The following is a 20,894-nucleotide window of genomic DNA, read 5'->3' as shown; positions in this document are numbered from 1 at the left end:
GGCGTCCGGGACACGATGGTACACACACGGAAAGATACGGAGGCAGAGAGAGAGAAATAGACGGAGACATAACGAGGAACACAGAGGCAGAAACTCTATTCCCGCGCCAGCGCCGGACGGAGGCGGAGAAGCTGGAGAAGAGACGGCTCTGAGGGGAGGCGGACCTTCTCAAGATGGCGCCTCCGCTTTCTTCCGCCTCTCCCCAAATGGCGCCTCTGAGGCGGCCGGGGAGCGGAAGTGAGGTCAGGAGCGCGCCGGAAGCTGCTCCGTCCTGGTCTCCGCCGGCTGGGAGGCTGCGCGTGAGGAAGGGCCGGCGGCCGGGGCGGCAGAGGCGGAGGCGCTTTCGGAGGCCGAGGCCCGCCGACCATGGCCTCCCCGGGAGAGGTAACCCCGCGGAACGAGGGGCGGCAGCATCAGCCAGGCTGCCTGGGTGTCCATGGCAACCCCGGCTCCCTCGCGTGTCCATGGCAACCGCTCCAGCAGCTCCTCCCGGGGGCGAACGTCTGAAGCGGCCCGATCGCGTGTCAGGGCGGAAAGCGGCCCAGTCAGTGCCGCCTGCTGCTTGGCAGGGAGGGAAGGGGAGGGTTCGGCTCCTCGGCGCTTGCTAACCGCCCCCCCCCCCCAGCCGGAGAGGCTGCACTTATTTATGTATTTCATCTATTTCATAAAAATCCAGAAAACATCGCAGGTTCCCAAAGGGGAAGCTTCTATATGCGGGTGGTTGACCTTTATTAGCACGCTTGCAGCTCTCCCCGGCGTCCGATGTGGTGCCCGGCTGGGCTGATCCCCCGCCCCGAGGTGCCTGCACGTCACTGCTGGCTTTTCCCTGCCTTGCTGCCTTTCGGATCTGATTTGTATCACTTATTAGCATTTCCATGAATTAAAGTGAGAGCAGGTAGGACAGAGGTTTCAGCCTCTTGAATCTCAAAGTGCAGGGCAGCAGCTGCTATAAGGTAAGGCTGCAGAGTTCATACCCCCCCAAGACAATTGCATGGGCCTTAACCTGGTGCCGAAAGTTGGGGGCAGCTGGGCCTGAGACCTCTGTTTCGCTCTGACAGGCAGCTACTTTCCAGCACGAGTGGGTGATACCCAGATGATATTGGGACTCCCATCAGCCCCAGCTGCGCATGGGAGGGGTGGGAGAGTTGCAATTCAGCAGTATCTTGGGGGGGGGGTCCTCCACAAATGTTCCCCTACCCCTGTTCCAAGGCTGAGGCTTCTGCAGCTCTGCTTCCTGAGGCAATTCTAATGGTCATTCAAAATGGGGCCTCTTCTATGCAGAGCAGCTGCCCCCCCCCCGTCTCTCCCAGCATTGTAACTTGAGATCTTGGAACTAGAGGTGCAGCCTGCCCACCCATCTATCATCCCCTGCTCAAATTTGTGGTAGTTGACCAATTCCCACCTCTCCTCCCCCCACCACTTATATTTCATTCTACTTTCTCTTCATCCACAGCTGTGGTCTTGCCCTAACTTTCTTCTTCACTCCTCTACTTCACTTTTGAGCCTTTCCCCCTCTTCCCCAGCTTCTGGTCTCCATCCATCTCCTTCCTACGGGGCCTTTCCTTCTATCCACAGTCACCCTCCACACAGCAGACCCTCACCACTTTTGGTTCATAGCCCACCATTCTCTCACAGACCAGTTTTTCAGTGCCTTGAGTCAGGTGTGGTTTTGCACCCGGGAGGAACTGGAGGACACAATCCTCAAGGGCCCTAATTCAGGCCTGGTTCAAGCATGCCTAGGTGTCATTTGGCATCTCGAGGCCTGCTGGCTCACAGCGGGCCTGTGATCTTCACTCCCTTGGGAACTGTTGTATTCCATTCACATGTACAAGATGTTAACTTGACCTTTCATTCATATTTATCCACTCAACCGTAAGTCACTAAATATTGCTGCAGAGAAAACTTAAAAGATAACGTTCACACATTGTAGTCATCAGGTGATAAACATGCATGTGTGAACAAGTTTCCAGCATTTCCAAGTTGCTTCCTGTATTGCTCTTTTCTCGATTTTGTTCTTTACTCTTCTGCTCTCTCCAAAATCCCTGCTTTTCTTTGTTAACCGGCTTGCAGGTTTCTTCACCAGAAAACCCGTCATTCCATATGCTCTCCTTCAGACACATTCCAGTGGCGTAGCGTGGGGGGTGCAGGGGGGGCCGGCCACACCGGGCGCAACATCTGGGGGTTAGGGTTAGGGGCGCAAATCCACGGGTTAGGGGGCGCAAATCTATGGGTTAGGGGGCGCAAATCTACGGGTTAGGGGGCGCGAATTACTTGCCTTGCCCCGGGTGCTGACAACCCACGCTACGCCACTGACACATTCTCTTCTCCAACGGTCCCCAAAGGAATCTCATTTCTGTGTCCTGAGCTCTTTTGCTTTCTCTCTGTCTCTGTCTCTCTCTCTTCAGGAAGTGACGAGCGATGAGAGTGGAGAGGAGAGCAACGCTATGAACTTAATGGAGTTCTCGGATGAGATCCTTTTGCACATCCTGAGGTACACTCCGGTTTCAGACCTTGTCCTGAATGTCCGAAGAGTCTGCCGGAAGCTTTCTGTTCTTAGTCTCGACAAAAGCCTTACCCACGCTGTGACCCTGCATAAGGACTATCAGGTGAGGAAGAGCCTTGAGGGAATCACAGGGTGTGGATGGAGCTGGGAGGGATACTTGCTCTCAGGGATATTGGGTTTCAGTGAAGGGATTGTACATCAGGGTGAAGAAGGTGATTAGTATTTTAAGTGAAAAGGCACCGTGGAGAAGGTGCTTCCTGGGTTTAGTGTAAGAAAATGCTTTCACTTGTCTTTATTCTGGCCTCAAACAGGGTAGGGGGTTTGCTATATGGCTCTCTCTAGCAGAGAGAGTGAGAGAACAGGCTCAGTCTGAGTCTGACACTTTTCAGGACTGTCCTTAACTTCACCATCAGTCTCTCTCCCAACCTTTCTTTCCCTCTGGCTGTTTCTTCAGTCTGAAGGTTAGCCTAGCTCTCTGAACACAGTGCAGGGTGATCTGGCCTTCCATGCTGAAAACACTGGAAGCTAACCCTAACCCTCAGCCGCTTTCAAAGAGAGCCCTGTAAAGAAAGAGGTCTCTGGAGTGTCTCTTCCTTCACATCGAAAGTGGTGCTGGCTCCTTTTACGGATCGCTAACGTGTATTTTTGTTTCTGCCTGTTGCCCACAGGTGGACAAGGACAAGGTGAAGCAGCTCATGCGGGAGATTGGCAAGGAGATTCAGGAGCTGAACATGAGCGGCTGCTATTGGCTGCCCGGCTCCACCATTGACCAGGTGACCCGCTGCAGGAACCTGGTGAAGCTGAACCTGTCCGGCTGCAACCTCACCTCCCTCCGCCTCTCCAAGATGCTGTCTGCCCTGCAGCACCTGCGCTCCCTGGCCATCGACGTGAACCCGGGCTTTGACGCCTCCCACTTGAGCAGCGAGTGCAAAGCCACGCTGAGTCGCGTGCTGGAGCTCAAGCAGACCCTGTACACGCCCTCCTACGGGGTGGTTCCTTGCTGCACCAGCCTCGAGAAGCTGCTCCTGTACTTTGAGATCCTAGATCGGTCGCGGGAGGGCTTGATCATCTCTGGCCAGCTCATGGTTGGCGAGAGCAACGTGCCTCACTACCAGAACCTTCGGGTCTTCTACGCTAGGCTGGCCCCCGGGCCGGTCAACCAGGAGGTGGTGAGGCTGTACTTGGCGGTGCTGAGCGACCGCACACCCGAGAAACTCCACGCCTTCCTCATTTCTGCCCCTGGCGGCTTCCCCCAGAGCTGCGCTGTGAAAAACCTCTTGGACTCCATGGCCCGGAATGTGATGCTGGATGCCTTGCAGCTGCCCGGGTCTTGGATGAATGGCTCCAGCCTCCTCCAGCACTTGAAGTTCAGCAACCCTGTCTACTTCAGCTTCAGCCGCTGCAGCTTGTCCGGCAGCCAGCTGGTCCAGAGAGTCCTCAACGGCAGCAAAGACCTCCGCAGCTTAGTCAGCCTGAACCTGAGCGGCTGCGTCCACTGCCTGTCTCCCGACTCCACGCTGCGGAAAGCGGAAGACGAAATTGACAGCAGCATCGCTGAGACCCTCGTCGCCTCCTGCTGCCACCTGAGGCACCTGAACTTGTCGTGCGCCCACCACCACAGCTCCGAAGACTTGGGCAGGCACCTCTGCCAGCTCCTTGCTCACCTGAAGTGCCTCCTCTCGCTGGCCTTGCCCGTCTGCTCCATCGCCGACGTGAGCCCTGTGCCCGCCGACAAGCCGTCCGTGCAGCCGGCGACCAACGCCACCTCCCCGAGTTTTGGGAAGAAAGTCCGGATCGGGGTGCAGACGTATCCGCGGAACTGCTTGGAGCAGGGGAATTCCGGACCCCAGCCCTCCGTGTTTTGGACCCTGCTAGAAAGCCTTCCCTTTCTGCAGCAGCTGGAGCTGATTGGGTCCAGCTTTTCCTCCGCCATGCCGCGGAACGAGCCGGCCATTCGGAACTCGCTGCCTCCCTGCGGGCGGGCCCAGCACGTGGGGGATGCCGAAGTGGCCGCCATTGGCCAGCTGGCCTTCCTGCAGAGCCTCACGCTGGCCCAGCTGCCCAATATCCTCACAGGCTCCGGGCTCGTTCACATTGGGGCCCAGTGCCAGCACCTGCGGACTCTTTCCCTGGCCAACCTGGGCATGATGGGCAAAGTGATGTACATGCCAGCCCTCGTGGACATGTTGAAGCACTGCAGGTGTTTGCGAGATCTCAGGTGAGGGCCTCAGGTGAAGCAGAGGTGGGCCAGCTCCTGAATTAGCCCAGCACTGTTGCCTTCCCATCCCGTCGCAGCAGGGAGAGATCTCTGGCACCTGGGGTTTCTTTGCTTCCTGGCAAATGAGGTTGTGTGCTGGGTCATTTTGGTTTTTAGCTAGGCGGAACTCCTAAAGAGGCAGAGGGCCTACGACTCAGGCAGCGTTAGAAACTCAGATACACAGTCATGTGAAAAAGAAAGCCTTTGAATTCTGTGGTTTTACATATCAGACATCGTAACAATCCTCTGTTCCTTTGTTGTTGTTGTTTAGTTGTTTAGTCGTGTCCGACTCTTCGTGACCCCCTGGACCAGAGCACGCCAGGCACTCCTGTCTTCCACTGCCTCCCGCAGTATGGTCAGACTCAAGCTATGAGCTCTGAGAACACTGTCCCACCATCTCGTCCTCTGTTGTCCCCTTCTCCTTGTGCCCTCCATCTTTCCCAGCATCAGGGTCTTTTCCAGGGAGTCTTCACTTCTCATGAGGTGGCCAAAGTACTGGAGCCTCAGCTTCAGGATCTGTCCTTCCAGCGAGCACTCAGGGCTGATTTCCTTCAGAATTGATAGGTTTGATCTTCTTGCAGTCCATGGGACTCTCAAGAGTCTCCTCCAGCACCATAATTCAAAAGCATCAATTCTTTGGCGATCAGCCTTCTTTATGGTCCAGCTCTCACTTCCATACATTACTACTGGGAAAACCATGGCTTTAACTATACAGACCTTCTCTGTGTTGGACTAGGACCTGGGAGATCAGGGTTCAAATCCCAACTCAGTCAGGAAGGTTACTGGGTGACTTTGGAGTCAGTCACAGCCTTTTAGCCTACCTCACAGGGTCGTCGTAACGATTAACTGATGAGTGGGGTGAACTGTGTACTACTTGGAGATAAAGGTGGGCTTCAAAGGCAGTGAATAAGCCCTTCTGCTTACCTGCTTAAGAAAGCTGGAGATCTCCGTGTGGTTGCAGTTGGACACAAAACATGCCTGGCACCTGGGGAATTTCTAGCACTGGACTCGGGTAGAAGCTGCACGTTCCCTCCCTGGTACAGTGGGGCCCCGCAAGACGAACGCCTCGCAAGACGGAAAACCCGCTAGACGAAAGGGTTTTCCGTTTTGGAGGTGCTTCACAAGACGAATTTCCCTATGGGCTTGCTTTGCAAGACGAAAATGTCTTGCAAGTTCCTGCAGGGTTTTTTTTCCTTTCCCCCCCTTTTTCCCAAGCCGCTAAGCCGCTTAACAGCTGATCCGCTAATAGCGCTAATCCGCTAATGGGCTTGCTTCGCAAGACGAAAAAACCGCAAGACGAAGAGACTCGCGGAGCGGATTCTTTTCGTCTTGCGAGGCACCACTGTACATTGACTCTAAAGGCTCTTGGTCATTAGTCCTGGGGATTACCTTTGCCTGACGCCCTAGGAAACCACGGCCAGGCAGAGTCGTTTGTTTGGGCTAGATTGGTATGCGCTAGATCAGGCATATCATATCCAACTCTACAGAGACTACGATCTACTCCCAGGTGTAATAAAACTGGCAGTGATCTACCCATTGTCATTGCCCATAGTTGTTGAGCTTTTTTTGGGAAGGGTTGCATTAATTTGCTCACCGGTCCGTAGCCCTCCCTATTTCCCCCACTCAGACGCCGGCAGCAGCGATTGGGGTGGGTAGCGATCGCTCATGAACAGGGGTCATCAGCCTTTTTCAGCCATGGGCCAGTCCACTGTTCCTCAGACCATGTGCTGGGCCAGACTATATTTTGAAAAAACACACGAATGAATTCCTATGCCCCACAAATAACCCAAAGATGCGTTTTAAATAAAAGAACACATTCTACTCATGTAAAAACATGCTGATTCCCGGACCGTCCGCCGGCCAGATTGAAAAGGCGTTCGGTCCACATCCAGCCCCCGGGCATTAGGTTGCCTACCCCTGCTCATGAAGAACCGGGCGAGCTCTTTTTTAACTCCCGCGATCGACATGGAGAACCCTCGCGATCTACCTGTTGATCGCGGTCGACCGGTTGGACATTGCTGCGCTAGTTCATGGGTGAAGGATGCAGTGGCCCTCCAGATGTTGTTGCCCAACTCAACACAGCTATTCGTTGGACATTGCGATGGGATATGCAGCCTGTGAACATCTGGAGGAGTGAAGAGACCAACAGGCTCACTTGGTATAAGTAGAAAGCAGCTTCGTGTGTTTGCAATATCAAGGGGGAAGGCTAGAGAAGGAAGCAATAGACGTACACTATTCAATTTACAGTTAACATAAAAGGCTGTCAGCTCATTGATGAATTTGTAGTTGGTTGGCCAATTGATTAAAATGCTGGTGAGTTTGCTTGTCACCAAAATTGCAAGGTGGGTGCCTTCCGGAGACACGGAAAGGAGTTCAATGATCAAAGCATCCCTGCATTGTTTGTAGCAAAGGCCAATCCTTGTTTTATTTTTTTTCCCCTGCTTCCCCCCCCCCCCAACCTAATGAAACAGTAAAACTGAAATAGCCTCAAAGAAAACCGAATGAACATGCCTTTAACTCCCAGGCCCATTGATAATAGTTGGCCTTTGCTGATTAATACACCACAGAGCCAATGGACTCAGCGTTCTAAACAGAAAAAAAATATATTTTGATACAAAAGAGGATAGTTTCAAAGCAACTCCCTGGGGGTGGTGTCTGTCTGTGATTCACCCTGATTCTCAACCCTTTTCTAACTCTGAACATTTAAACATTGTCAGGGTTTGAAAACAAAAAAGTATATTCTGATGTTAATAATATGGCAACAGTGTCACCTGGTGGACGGGATGCTGTATTGCAAAACTATTTTCTGACCACTTACTGTTGTGAGTAACTTAATGTCATAGAATGGTAGAGTTGGAAGGGACCCTGAAGATCTTCTAGTCTAACCCCCTGAGGTGCAGGAACATGCAGCTGTCCCATATAGGGATTGAATCTGTCACCTTGCTGTTATCAGCACTATGTTCTAACCAGCTGAGCTTTGCTTGCTCACATGTTGCTTTGATCACGGAGCAACAGTGAAAACTGTTTATTCGCCCCTCCCCTACATTTCCATGGTACTTATCACATAAGGAGTCCTTCCTTTGCTTCCCTTTTATTTATTTGATTTATTTCATAAAACTTGTTTGCCACTTGTTTGTAGAAAACCTCAAAGCGGGTTTCCTTTCTTTGGATCTCAGTGGAGAAAACGGAAGATCAGCGTTTGACACCTGAGACACGATGCTGAGTATCAAATAAGGGAATTCTTATCCCTGTGGCAGAGAGATGACCTGAGGGGAGGGTGGAGGAAGACACACACACACCCTGCCAGCAGATCATTTTCAATAGTGTTTTCCTCCTTTGGATTCCTGGAGCTGATCCCACTCACTCCAGGCAACTGGGAAAACAGCAGTTTACAAGCTGTGGCAATGATGAGACCATCTCAGGTTGCCCTGTAAATAGATAAAAGCTCAGAAGTCAGGGCGTTGCCACAGGTTTCACCTGTCCAAGAGTCACAAAAGGGAGAGGAGTAAGGCAGGAGCAGATGCAGCCCAGTTTACAAAACACCCAGCCTCTTAACTGGAGCTTTTTGTTGGGGAATTGTCTTTCTCCTTTAAAATCCACCAATGAGTTAACTCTCCAGCTAGTTCCTTCATAGAGGTTACATCAGAGGTTTCAACTAAAATCAAATGGATTCTGCCTTCCCAAAAGCTCTGCGCTGAGCTCCACTCTGCTAAAAGCAGGGGTGTTCTTTCCTTGTCCCCTCTGGCTTTGCAAACCCTTCCCCTCCTGGAGGAATAATAATAATAATAATAATAATAATAATAATAATAATAATAATTTATACCTCACCCATCTGGCTGGGTTTCCCCAGCCGCTCTGGGTGGCTCTCAATGGAATATTAAAAGCACAACAAAACGTCAATAATAATAATAATAATAATAATAATAATAATAATTTATTGTTTATACCCTGCCCGTCTGGCTGGGCCTCCCCAGCCACTCTGGGCAGCTCCCAACAAAATATTAAAATACAGTAATGCATAAAACATTAAAAACGTCCCCTAAACAGGGCTGCCTTCAGATGTAGAGGCCCCCCCCCCCTTTGCAAGTGTCGTCTCTCCGAGGCGTGTCATTTGGTTGACCCTTGTTTTGCCTCCGCAGGCTTGAGCAGCCCTACTTCAACGCCAACGCCCAGTTCTTCCAGGCCCTGAGCCACTGCTCGTCCCTCCAGCGCCTCTGCATCATCTCCCGGAGCGGATCCCTGCAGCCAGATGCCGTGATGGCCTTCATGACCGCTTGCCTCGAGGTCATCATGTGCCACATGTTTACCGGGGAGTCTCTCACCGTTTGCAAAACCTTGCAGCAGTCCTTGATAAAGAGGTGAGTGTTCAGACCATACCGTTACTCTGGGCAGTCCTATGTTTTTGAGGCTTAAACAGGGAACCCCAGGCTCTCCCTCCTTGGCTCCTTGGCATCATGGCTCAGGCTGCAGAGTAAAGACATGTGAGGTTGGAAGTGCGCCGAGTGACGGCATAAGTGCATCCTCATTGCCTTTGCCCGAGCTGCTCACAAAAGGTGCCAAGAGTTATGTGCTGCGACACGTCTGCCATCAAGGGCTCCCCTGTCTTCCAAGCTTGGCAGGGCAGCTGAGAACCTCCCGCAGGTTTGCAGGAGGGTGAGCAGAACAGTGTTTTTTTTTTGTTTTTTTTCTAAACTTTATTCCAAAACTGAAAAAGAATTACAAACATCAAATTCAAAATCCATATTCCTTTTGTAACATAAGCCAGTTACATAGTTGACTAGATTAAAATATATCTAATTGCTATAGACTTCCCTTTGCTATATATAAATGCAACGCAATTAGAAATACTACAGTGGTACCTCGGGTTACATACGCTTCAGGTTACAGACTCTGCTAACCCAGAAATAGTACCTTGGGTTAAGAACTTTGCTTCAGGATGAGAACAGAAATCGTGCTTCGGCGGTGCAGCAGCAGCGGGAGGCCCCATTAGCTAAAGTGGTGCTTCAGGTTAAGAACAGTTTCAAGTTCAGAACGGACCTCCGGAACGAATTAAGTAGTTAACCCGAGGTACCACTGTATATTAGAAATTTTTATAAATTCTCCTATACCCCCCACTCCCTTTCACCCATGTGTGATCTCAATATTTTTTTAACTTCTTCCATCTTGTTGTGTTGTTGTAGTTTAATTCATTCTTTTATTATTTGCTTGCTTACCCCTGCACGTTTTACACATTATCTATTAATATTCCAGTTCCGGAACCATATTTTCTCATGTATTCCTTCTCTCCATCCCACTCTTTAATTATTCTCTGATTTGAATGGCCTCTAATGATTGCCGTCAATTTTGCCATTTCCACAAACTCACAGGGCTTGCTTTGCCATTCTAATAATGATGGTCTTTTCTCCCCCTTCCAATTCTTTGCGATCAATATTCTGGCCGCTGCTGTTGCATAAAAGAATAATTTTTTCTTATCTCTGGGGATGTCATTAGATATTGGGCCTAACAGAAGAGCCTCTGGCTTTTTGATAAATGAAATCTTAAATAGTTTTTTCAGCGGGTGAGCAGAACCGTGTTGGTGGACCTGCTTCCGCCCTCGGGCTGCTAGTTGACCATCACTTGCAGCCTCTCCCAAGCTGCCTCCCTCCAGATCGGCCTCATCCTGACCAGAGCTCCTGGGGGTTGTGGAATGGGCTCCGATTTGGGGCAGGCCGATGTCTCGGCTAAGTGGTTAGGAGATTAACTCAAGCATTTTTCTGTGTTCTTTTCCAGTATAGCTATGCATGCACATCATTATAGCTGGAAATGTCTGAATTTTACTTGGTTTTTCTTTGAAGCGACAACTTTCCAGCCCTGATGACAAAGAGAGAAATTTGAAAATGTGCCTGGGTGTATAGCTCAGGTATCAGCACAGGAGATAATAACAGTGCTGGGCTTCCTACGTCAGGGAGAGTTGACATCTTGTAGCTCTTCTCAGTTTCCTGATCTATATTCTTGATCCTTCAATAGCTGAGTTCTGAATGCATTTACATGTATGTTAGTCAAGCTCATGTGCTCTTTTGCTCGCGTCACCCTCCCCTCTTTATAGTTTTATAAGGAAACCACCATATTACCCCAGTACATATCGCAACACTTTGGATTTAATCCCTGCTCATCCCAGTGGCAGAAAAGAAACGGCGTCGGCTATGAGAAGAAGGCGAAGTTTGCAGCCTTGACAGAAGGAATAGGGCTATGGCTTGATTTAAAAGATATCTTAGTTGAGTGAGTTTCATCATTTAATTGATTGATTAAAAGCATTCGCAAATTTTGCATATAAAATCCACAGCATTTTTATAGGGGAAAATAGGCCATGAAGGCCACACGGTCGAATTATGTGGGACCCACTTCTCAGTAGGCATGCAGAAGACTGTGCTGTTGCCCCTTAAATCAGAACTGGCTTGGATGATGCAGGCATGTTGTACGGGAGAAGCTGTCCCCGTTCTCTTCCAAGATTGCGCTCACCTTCTGTTTTTGCAAGTGCTTGGTTTTGTTTAAAAACTTTCCCAGGTAACTGAAAGTGGCATTTTAATCTATTCACAGATTCACTCTTGAAAAGTTGCCGCCCTAGCAAGCTGTCCTTGTAGGCTGCAATTCTTGGGGCCGCAGTAACTCCTGTAGCATAGCTAGTAGACTGACCACCCCATACCCAACTGCTTTGAAGTACTGTAAGCCCTATTGAGTTCAGTACGACTTACTCCCGGGTAAATGTGTCGAAGACGGCAGCCAGAGCTGGGGACCAAGAAGGCTTTTCCTCTGCTGTGAATTCTGTCAGTGGCTAGAGGGTGAGAGGCTCAGCTCCACAGTGGCGGCAATATTGGGGTGGTGAGATCATTCATGTAGTTGGTGTCTCGTCTTTTGGCCTTCCCAAACCCACAATGCATCTTGTAACACGAAAATCAGACGATGCAATAGCTGCTCAGCAAGTGTCTCCCGTGGCCGGTCTTGGCCACTTTTTCAGCCTTACCTTGCCAAATTCACATGCAGAGTTGTTGTAGGTTGAGGTGCAGCTCCAGATGTTGACATACTCCAGCCCCCCCAGCATCGCCAGTCATCCCCAGTGATTCTCCAACAACACCTGGAATTGCCTAACCACATATGTAGCCTTGGTAACAGCTGGAGGGCCACAGATTACCCATCCCTGCCGTTGAAGAATAGCTTCAGCCTTGAATTCACAGCGCTTTGAACTGTCAGGAAAAGTGCTGCACAACTTTGGAACTTTTCTATTACACCCAGAAAGAACTGTGGGGTGTCTTAAATCAGCTTCAGAGGAGACTTTTCTCTGTAGAGCTGCTGCCTTCACAACCATTCTGCTTTTGGCAGTGCGGCTTTTGGGAAGCCAGCCAAGACGTGGGCTGTTAAACTCCCCGTGGTGTCAGGGGTTTCTTTTCAACAAAACCCTCTCCTGTGTCTTAATTGAATTCATCTATGGGGATTTTTCTCTCTCTCCCTGTAAGAACCAGAAATTCTTTCTCCAGTCTTATCGTTCTTTGCCTGTCCTATAGCTCATAGCAGAGCTGATCTAAACTTTAATATCCTTTTTCCTGTGCTGGCTTATACTGCCCAGCAACCAGATTGAAGCTGTTTTCTTCCATTTCATACAGACTTCTTCTTTTTTAAAATTTTTATTATTTACAGCACCAATACAAACAACACAACAATTTCCCTGTCGGCCTTACTTTATTCCCCTTCACTTTTTGCCATTCTGTTCTCAAAGAGGGAGAGAGAGCCCTGCTAGATCAAACCGATCCACTTGCCCTGTATTCTGTCTCCCAAATGCAGCCACCCAGATCTCTCTGAGCTTTCAAAACTTTCAGTGTTGGTGACACACTTTTTAGACATGCATCATTTCGCGACACAGTAATTCAGTTTTACTAGCAAACCGAAGGTTAAATGAACGCCTTTCCAGTCTCCGGAGCACGGGGAGAATTTGTGCGACACACCTACACACTGCAGCCGACACACTAACGTGTCGTCACACACAGTTTGGAAAGCCCTCCTCTAGGGAGCTCACGGACAGGGTGTGATGGTGATGCTAGCTGCCCTTGTGTGTGTTTGGTCTTCTGAGGCTTTGCTGACATCCTCCTTTTCCTCACCAGTACTAATTACAACACCAATTCTCCCTTGCTTGTGTTTCCAAAATGGCACCACCTATTCACAAGAGGCAGGTATCCGCAGCCTTCGGGGAACCCTCAGGTTTGCCGAAGCGTCAGAAATATTCAGGGGGCAAAGCCCTAAAGAGAGGGAAATGGCTCACTCGCCCCCTTCTGAAGGCTCCTTCTTCTGTATTCTGATCAGCACCATGAGACACAACTGGCAGCTCCCAGGGGCGGGGCCTTTTCTGCGGTGGCCTCCCCCCTGGCCAACGCCCTTCCTTGTGAGATCTGCCAGGCTTTGGCACTGTGCTGTTAGTCAACTGGATAGAACAAGGAAGGTGTTTGGCTGAGTCTTTGTTATGTCAGTGCTGCTCTAGGTAGTTGTTTTAGGAATTAATTTCATTTGTTGGTTTTTGCGTGGGTCAGTTTTCTGTAGTGCATGATGTGGGAATCAGGTTACTGGAGGAGGAAGGTGTTATGGTCTGAGCTGGTAGGACTCCTGCAGTGGTCCTGCCTTGTGCTGACTTGGTGCCCTGACTGAGTCCTCGGAAGAGAGACCCCACAGGTCCTCAAGGACCTTGAGATGCAGGTGGTTGTCTTCCAGAACCTCGGCTGAGGGTCCTCTGGCATGAGACCTTCTGAAGACCCTTGGAGCTGTCAGAGGAGAAGGGGGAGCCTTACCTCCGCTCCTCAATAACCCTGCTGGCTCCAAGAGGGCCCAGGCCAAAGAGCAAAGGAATGGCAAATGTCCAGAGACCCAGAGTCCTTGCGCTGCTTGTGCGTAAGGGATCTACTCCCGAGTAAGCGATCCCTGGAATTCCTTTCCTACCAGCAGCTGGGCTTAGGGTGTGGCATAGAGGGCTCTTGAGCCTTTTAGTTGCTGGAAATAGCACCGGCCTCCGGCTCCGTCTCCTTGCAAAACTCCCTGTGATACAGACCCTGGACAGTTTCCTGACCTTGCTTCTGCATCCCATTATTGTGAGCAGTGTTAGAAACTCGGATATATAAGCTAGGTGCCAAACCCTCCTTAAACCAGGGTTGCAGTGGCCACAATGGAATGCCTAGCTGCAATTTTGGGGCCAGATGGCTCGAAAGTAGCATTTTCCAATGCAATTTCTGGTTCTTGAATTTCATTCTGATTGTGCAGATACAATAGAGCGGATAGAATTCTACAGGATGTGTTGTTATATTGTGAAAACAGGCAAGACCCACAGATCCCCAGGCATCTTCACTTGGTCGCAAGTGGCCGATAACCAGGTGCAGAATGGTTGACTGGGGCTCTGCTACACCTTGGGTCCCACTCTCCTGGATAAACGCTTTTACCTCCTTGGACAGAGGCCCTGGCTCTGCAGGGAACCTCCTGCAGACCCAGCCATGAAGCGAGCCTGAGAGCGCAGCCCTGCACACCTTCCTACTAGAGGCTTGAGGGGCTCTCCATTAATTTCCCCCTAGATGGAGCTGTGGCTTCGTGTTAAAAACTCCGGAACGCCTCTCCGCCCCCCACCCGCTAATTCTGCAGGGTAAGTATTTTTCTCCACCACCACCAGCATCAGCAGCCCCTGTTGTCGCCGCTCGTTCTCCACTGCAGAAGTCACGCCAAGCAAAGAATCCCAATGACTTGCGTTAACGGCACTTGCTGCACGGTGCGTTGAGCACAAGTGTTTGCAGAGGCGGCCCTCTCCCCGCCCCTCCTGCCAAACCTGCTGGGAGCTGGAGGGCAGCGTTAAAAGAAACGTTTGTGTTGCAGCAAGTGTCCTTTTGGACCCCCTGCCACCCCCCGCCCCCCGCCCCCAGGTACCCGTTTTATTCAGCATAAGCACTGCAGAGACTTGTCTTTTCAAGGGCAGGGTGTTTGTGGGAGAAAGAGAGCGTGCAAGCTAGTTACACCCATGAACAATTAGCAACCGCAGCAGGCATGCCTTTAAGAAGCAGCTGACGCAGGAGAAGCTGGAGGGGGGGCGGCTCTGACATGCCAAACGCTGGCCGTGTGAGTGTGAACTCGTGGCAAGTCATACGTGTGCATTCTGCAGAGAAGGGAAGGCAGGAGCGCTGAGAGGGCGAGCGGGATCAGCAGTCCAAATGGCGTGCCCGGTTCAATTTAACAATCTGATCTCATTATTGAGACTTGCGCTTCATTCAGCATCAGCAGAAAGGGGGGCAGCCAGCGCGGACGACGAGGTTTTCTGTTGTAAATGGCTGGAGACCTGGGGGTGGGGTGGGGGGCTGGCTGGCTGGCTGGGACTGGATGTGGACAAGCAGGGAGGTCTAGGAAGTGGGGGGTGCTGTGGGGCTTGGAGAAAGGATAGGGAATTGGGAAGAGTGGGGTGTCAGAAGGATGTCATCAGAGCCCCTGTTGGAGCAGAGGAAAATATTTGTTTTTATTTCTTTTTGTTGTTATTTGTCTGGAAAAGATTTATAGGCTGGCTTTAAGAGCACGCTCTCTCAAGACGGTTTCCATCATGAAATATTAAAAGCGCAATATGACACAATCTAAATTATCATGCACAAGCGAAACCTTCAATAGCAAAACACATTCCTGCTTCTCCCGCCCGAAAAAGCCCCACCTCATGACCCCAGACCCTCGGCAGAGAGGGGAGGCAACCTGTAGGTAGGGCAGGATGATCGCCAATCCTGGAGAATTTGCCTGGAATCCTGGAGGACCGCTGCCAGACAGTGTAGACAAGACTGACGTAAATGGGGACTCTGTACCAGGCAGCTTTCCATTCCTAAGGGAGGGAGGGAATGTATTTATCTCCATGCATTATTCTCCTGCACCTCTGTCTGATCCCTCTGTCACCTTTCTCCAAGCCCCTAAACATCTTGGCTTTCCCTCGCAGGAGAGATTATGAAAGAGGAAGAAAAACTTTCTCCATGCCTTGAATTTCCTTCGTATTCCTACCACATGGTGCAAAAGGTTTCCTTCAGTCCTGTTTTCAGGAATATTTATCCTCAGCTGGTGGGTTGAGGCCAGTCTTTCACATACTTAAAGGTGGAGTCACACAAGCACACTCACAAACACCTCCGCCTTTTCCCCCTTTATGACTTTTAAGAGAAGGCAGAAGCTGAGACAGAAGGAATTAAATGTGGGCCTTAGAAACCTGGAGTATCCCTAAGTACCCCAAAAGCAGCAGGCGCCGCCTTCGTTTTTCAAGCTTCTCCCTGAAACCAAGAGAGCGAAGAACTTGGCCGTTTTCAAAATGAAATCTTTGCCAGGGAACTGCTGGATGTGCCATTTTAACCTCGTTGGAAATCAGATTCCACACTTGCACTGGGATTTTAACCAGAGAGTAAACGATTCCTTTCCTTGGCATGATGGAAGCAAGAGAATCTGAGCCCAACCCCAGAGGATTGCAGCCCAGCCCCCCCCCCCCCCCCCCCGTGATTCAAATAAACAAGGGATGAAATCTCGCCAAGCCAGATCCAGTGTGCTTGTTCCAGGAACATATAACACTCACAGGGCATCCCCTCCAGGCTTTTGTGGCCTGCCCATCATTTCCCTATTGCTGCCTGCCATCGTTCCTTGCATTTGCTGGCCTGGCAACACATAGCTGGTGTGTGTGCATGTGTGTAAGAGAGAGAGAGAGAGACTTTGGGCTGTCTTGGGGCCTGTTTTGTACAGATTTGAGGAACCGCCAGCCAGCATAAACAGATCACTAAAGGAAGTTGGTCTTGGTACGTCCCCAGGAGGTTGAAGGGCTCCTTGCGATGCTCTGTTGTGATTGGTCCCTTGTCCTGTGGAACTCACTGCCACCGGAGGCTGTGGCAGCCACCAACTTGGGTGGCCTTAAAGAGAATTAGACAACGGAGGAGAGACCTATTGATGGCTATTAGCCAGGATGGCTGTGTTCTGTCTCCATATTTGGTGGAAGTGATGCTTCTGAAGACCAGTTGCTGGAAACTGCGGAGGGGAGAGCAATACCCTTGTGCTCAAAGGCCGCTTGCAGGTTCCCCACAGGCATCTGGTCAGCTCCTGGGAGGACAGGATGCTAATCCACCTCTTTGTGGCTTACATCAGGTCAGCCTATTTCTCTGCCTTGCCCACTCTGACCGGCAGAGGCTTTCCTGGGCTTCAGGAAGAGAAGAACCTTTCTCATCGCCTGCCAGACTGGAGATGCCGGACACCAGACCTGGAAACTCCTGGCTGCAAAACCAGGCGCTCTGCCATGGAGCCAAGTTCTCCCTGCTTGTGCTTGGCTCGCCTCCTGCCTCTCTGAGCAATTATTCTGCCTTGCCCTTCGGTTGGATGCCTTGGGCAAGCCGCAGGGCCCTTCAGACTGCACGGTCATGTGGCTTTCCTTGCTCAAGGGCGGCCGAGGGAGCTGCTGGGTAAGAGCAGAGTGGAATTGCCTTCGGGTCTTTTTGCTTTCCCCTGGCACGGCTGCCCTTCGTGTGCCCAGTAGTGCCATCTTTGGGGCTTCCCTGGTCTGAGTCCCAGCATGCTTGGCGAGCTCATTCTGCAGTTCCCCTGCATGCACACTGGAGAGAGAGAGAGAGAGATTATTTTTGCCATGGCATCCGAGAACCCAAGGTGGAAAGCTGTCTGCTCTTGCCTCAGCACAAGAACCAAGATCTTCCGGATTCCAGGCCCATCTCTGTCACTGATGAGCTCTAGGATGGTCAAACTCCTGCTGCTTCCTGGTCTCTGTCAGAGTTGAGATACGGGAACCTGCCAAAGGAGAGCCAAGAGCCTAGACCAGGGGTAGGCAACCTGAGGCCCGGGGGCCAGATGTGGCCCAATCGCCTTCTCAATTCGGCCCTCAGACGGTCTGGGAATCAGTTTGTTTTTACATGAGTTGAATGTATGCTTTTATATAAAATGCATCTCTGGGTTATTTGTGGGGCATAGGAATTTGTTCATCCCCCCCCCCAAAAAAATATAGTTCAGCCCACCGCATGGTCTGAGGGACGGTGGACCGGCCCACGGCTGAAAAAGGTTGCTGACCCTTGCTTTAAGCCATGGGTAGGCAACCTGAGGCCTGGGGGCCGGATGCGGCCCAATCGCCTTCTCAATGCGGCCCGCGGACGGTCCAGGAATCAGTGTCTTTTTACAAGAGTACAATGTGTCCGTTTATTTAAAATGCATCTCTGGGTTATTTGTGGGGCCTGCCTGATGTTTTACATGAGTAGAATGTGTGCTTTTATTTAAAATGCATTTGTGGGGCATAGGAATCCGTTCATTTTTTTTTCTTTTCCAAAATATAGTCCGGGTCACCACATGGTCTGAGGGACAGTGGACCGGCCCATGACTGAAAAAGGTTGCTGAACCCTGGCTTAGACGGTCAAACCAAGAATTGGAGGTGCTCAGAGAGCATAAGAAGGGCTGCTGGATAAGGCCAATGGCCCATCTTTAGTCGAGCAGCCTGTTCTCCCAGTGGCCAACCAGGTGCCCGTGGGAAACCTGCAAGCAGGATTCAAGCACCAGAGCCGCTCTCCGCTCCTATGGTTTCCAGCCACTGGCATTCAGAAGCATGGCTGCCTTCAGTTGGGGAGACAGGACATAGTCATCATGGCCAGTAGCCATCCATAGCCCCCTTCTCCTCCATGAATTTCTCCAATCCTCTTTTAAAGCCATCTAAGTTGGTGACCTGTTGTTATTGTCCATGGAGTTTTTGAGTTGGCATCTCAAAAAGCAGAGACATCACCTTGCCAACAAAGGTCCGTATAGTTAAAGCCATGGTTTTCCTAGTAGTGATGTATGGAAGTGAGAGCTGGACCATAAAGAAGGCTGATCGCCGAAGAATTGATGCTTTTGAATTCTGGTGCTGGAGGAGACTCTTGAGAGTCCCATGGACTGCAAGAAGATCAAACCTATCCATTCTGAAGGAAATCAGCCCTGAGTGCTCACTGGAAGGACAGATCCTGAAGCTGAGGCTCCAATACTCTGGCCACCTCATGAGAAGAGAAGACTCCCTGGAAAAGACCCTGATGTTGGGAAAGATGGAGGGCCCAAGGAGAAGGGGGCGACAGAGGACGAGATGGTGGGACAGTGTTCTCAAAGATACCAGCATGAGTTTGACCAAACTGCGGGAGGCAGCGGAAGACAGGAGTGACTGGCGTGCTCTGGTCCAGGGGGTCACGAAGAGTCGGACATGACTAAATGACTAAACAACAACAAGTTGTTGTTCCACAGTTTACATGCTGCATGAAGAGCCTGGAGGTGAAGCTCAAGCTAGAGGAAGGTCTGTTTTCCCACCGGCCAAGTCCTGACGTGGCCATGGGAGGCTACTTTACACTGAACCAGACCACTGGTCCACCTCACTTATTGACCGCACCAGCCTTCTAGAAGTTTTGGACTACAACTCCCATCAGCCCCAGCCAGAAGGTTGACACCTCCAGGGTGGGATCTTTCTCAGCCCGACTGGGAAACACCAGAGGTTGGACTTGGGATCTCATGCATACAAAGCGGGGTGTTCTACCATGGAGTAACGGTCCCTCTCCAAAGGAAGGGGGAACTCTTTGCAGCCCTGGGAGATGAGTGCAGCACTGAGTTTGCCCACTCCAGCCATGGCAGTCTCTTTCGAGAGAGCTCTAGAAGCAGGGCGGACTTTGGGTCCGGACTCTGTCCCAAAGAATAGATGGAAAGTGCCTCTGGGGCAGGTGCAGAGTGCAGTTCCTCCAATGCTGGATCAGTCATGAGAATCGCCCACATAGCAGGGATGATGAGGCGTAGTTTTCAAATCTGGTGAAGGATATTTCCTAGGACCCTTGTACCTATCGGACCGCCTCACCCAGTATGCCCCACGGAGAGCCTCAAGGTCCAGAAATAGCAACACCCTAGAGGTCCCGGGCCCTAAGGAAGTCAGATTACCCTCAACCAGAGCCAGGGCCTTTTCAACACTGGCCCCTGCCTGGTGCAACGCTCTGCCTCATGAGACCAGGGCCCTGCAGGATCTGATTTCTTTCCGCAGGGCCTGTAAGACAGAGTTGTTCCACCTGGCCTTTGGCTTGGAATCAACTTGATTCCCTTCCCCTCTTTCTTTTTTCCTTTCTCCTTCTGTGATGGAACTCCTATTTGGGGACTTCCCTGGCTTTTTTCTGGCCCATGTAGGACCAGTCTGGATAGTTTGCCTTGGTGAAGACTTGACGTTTTCATCCCCCCAAAAGCTTTTGATTTGAGTTTCCATTGAAATGAGGCTGTATTTTAATTTTTTAATGTTGTATTTTAATCTTGTTTTTAAGTTGTATTTCATTCAATTTGTTTTATATCGGGTATTAGCTGCCCTGAGCCTGGTCTTGGCTGGGGAGAGTGGGGTATGAGTAAAATTTATCATCATCACAGGGAGGGAGAGGGCTCTTGCGCACGGATCCTGATTGGGGCACCTGGTTGGTCACAGTGAGAACAGTGGACTAGATGGGCCTGATCCAGAAGGCTCTGCTTATGTGCTTACGTTTTCTAGACGTGCAGGCTCTGCCCGTTAGCCTTTGCAATGTGGGCGCACTGGCTGCAGAGTGAAGGGGGGGGGCCTCCCTCCTGCCTCCCCAGGTTCTCTCCCAGCTCCATCTCCTTTGCTTGCCCTCAGCAGCTCTTCCCTCCCCTCCCTGCTCCGGTGATCGCACCCTTAAAATATTTATCTTCTCTCTTCTGTCCCCCACTCCCTTTAATTGTCGTTTAGTCAAGCTGTAAATATTTAATTCTCATCTCTCTCCCCCCACCCCCAGACGGCCCTGCAGCTCATTAAGCATCGCCATCCTCTCCTCCTCCTTTTCTCTGAAATGCCCCCTCTTGTCCTGCAGCTTGTATGTAAGTCGGCCTTTTATTCCGTGGCATTTGGCCTTGGACGCCAAAGCACAGGTGTGAGAGTCTCTGGATTTGCCGTGGTTTCCAATCTGAGCAGGCAGGTGGGGACTTCTGCCTCTTCTCTGCAGATCCTGGGGAAAACTGGATAGTGGGTTTGCTCTCACGCAAAACATGTCCCGGAACTTGTGCATTCCTCGCTGCTTGCTCCTGAGTAGGTCCAAGTGTGGCAGCAGCAGGCATCTGGGCCGCTGGAAGCATTTGCTGGAG

The 20,894-nt window shown here is 50.9% G+C and overlaps 1 protein-coding gene across 1 annotated transcript in view; it reads left to right on the top strand.

Moving 5' to 3' along the window:
• The first annotated feature begins 245 nt into the window (after positions 1-245).
• FBXL18 (F-box and leucine rich repeat protein 18) overlaps positions 246-20,894 on the top strand; it is a 36,508-nt gene continuing 15,859 nt past the window's right edge. Inside the window, exons 1-4 of the mRNA XM_083711523.1 lie at positions 246-384; positions 2,406-2,606; positions 3,172-4,721; positions 8,900-9,118. Of these exons, the coding sequence (XP_083567649.1) occupies positions 367-384; positions 2,406-2,606; positions 3,172-4,721; positions 8,900-9,118 (1,988 nt within the window). The 5' untranslated portion in view covers positions 246-366. The remainder of the gene's footprint in view (positions 385-2,405; positions 2,607-3,171; positions 4,722-8,899; positions 9,119-20,894) is intronic.

Source organism: Podarcis gaigeae, assembly GCF_964106915.1.
Source record: "Podarcis gaigeae genome assembly, chromosome: 14".
NCBI lineage: Eukaryota > Metazoa > Chordata > Lepidosauria > Squamata > Lacertidae > Podarcis > Podarcis gaigeae.
The sequence above is the reverse complement of the archived record's forward strand: the minus strand, read 5'-3'. Positions and strand labels throughout refer to the sequence as shown.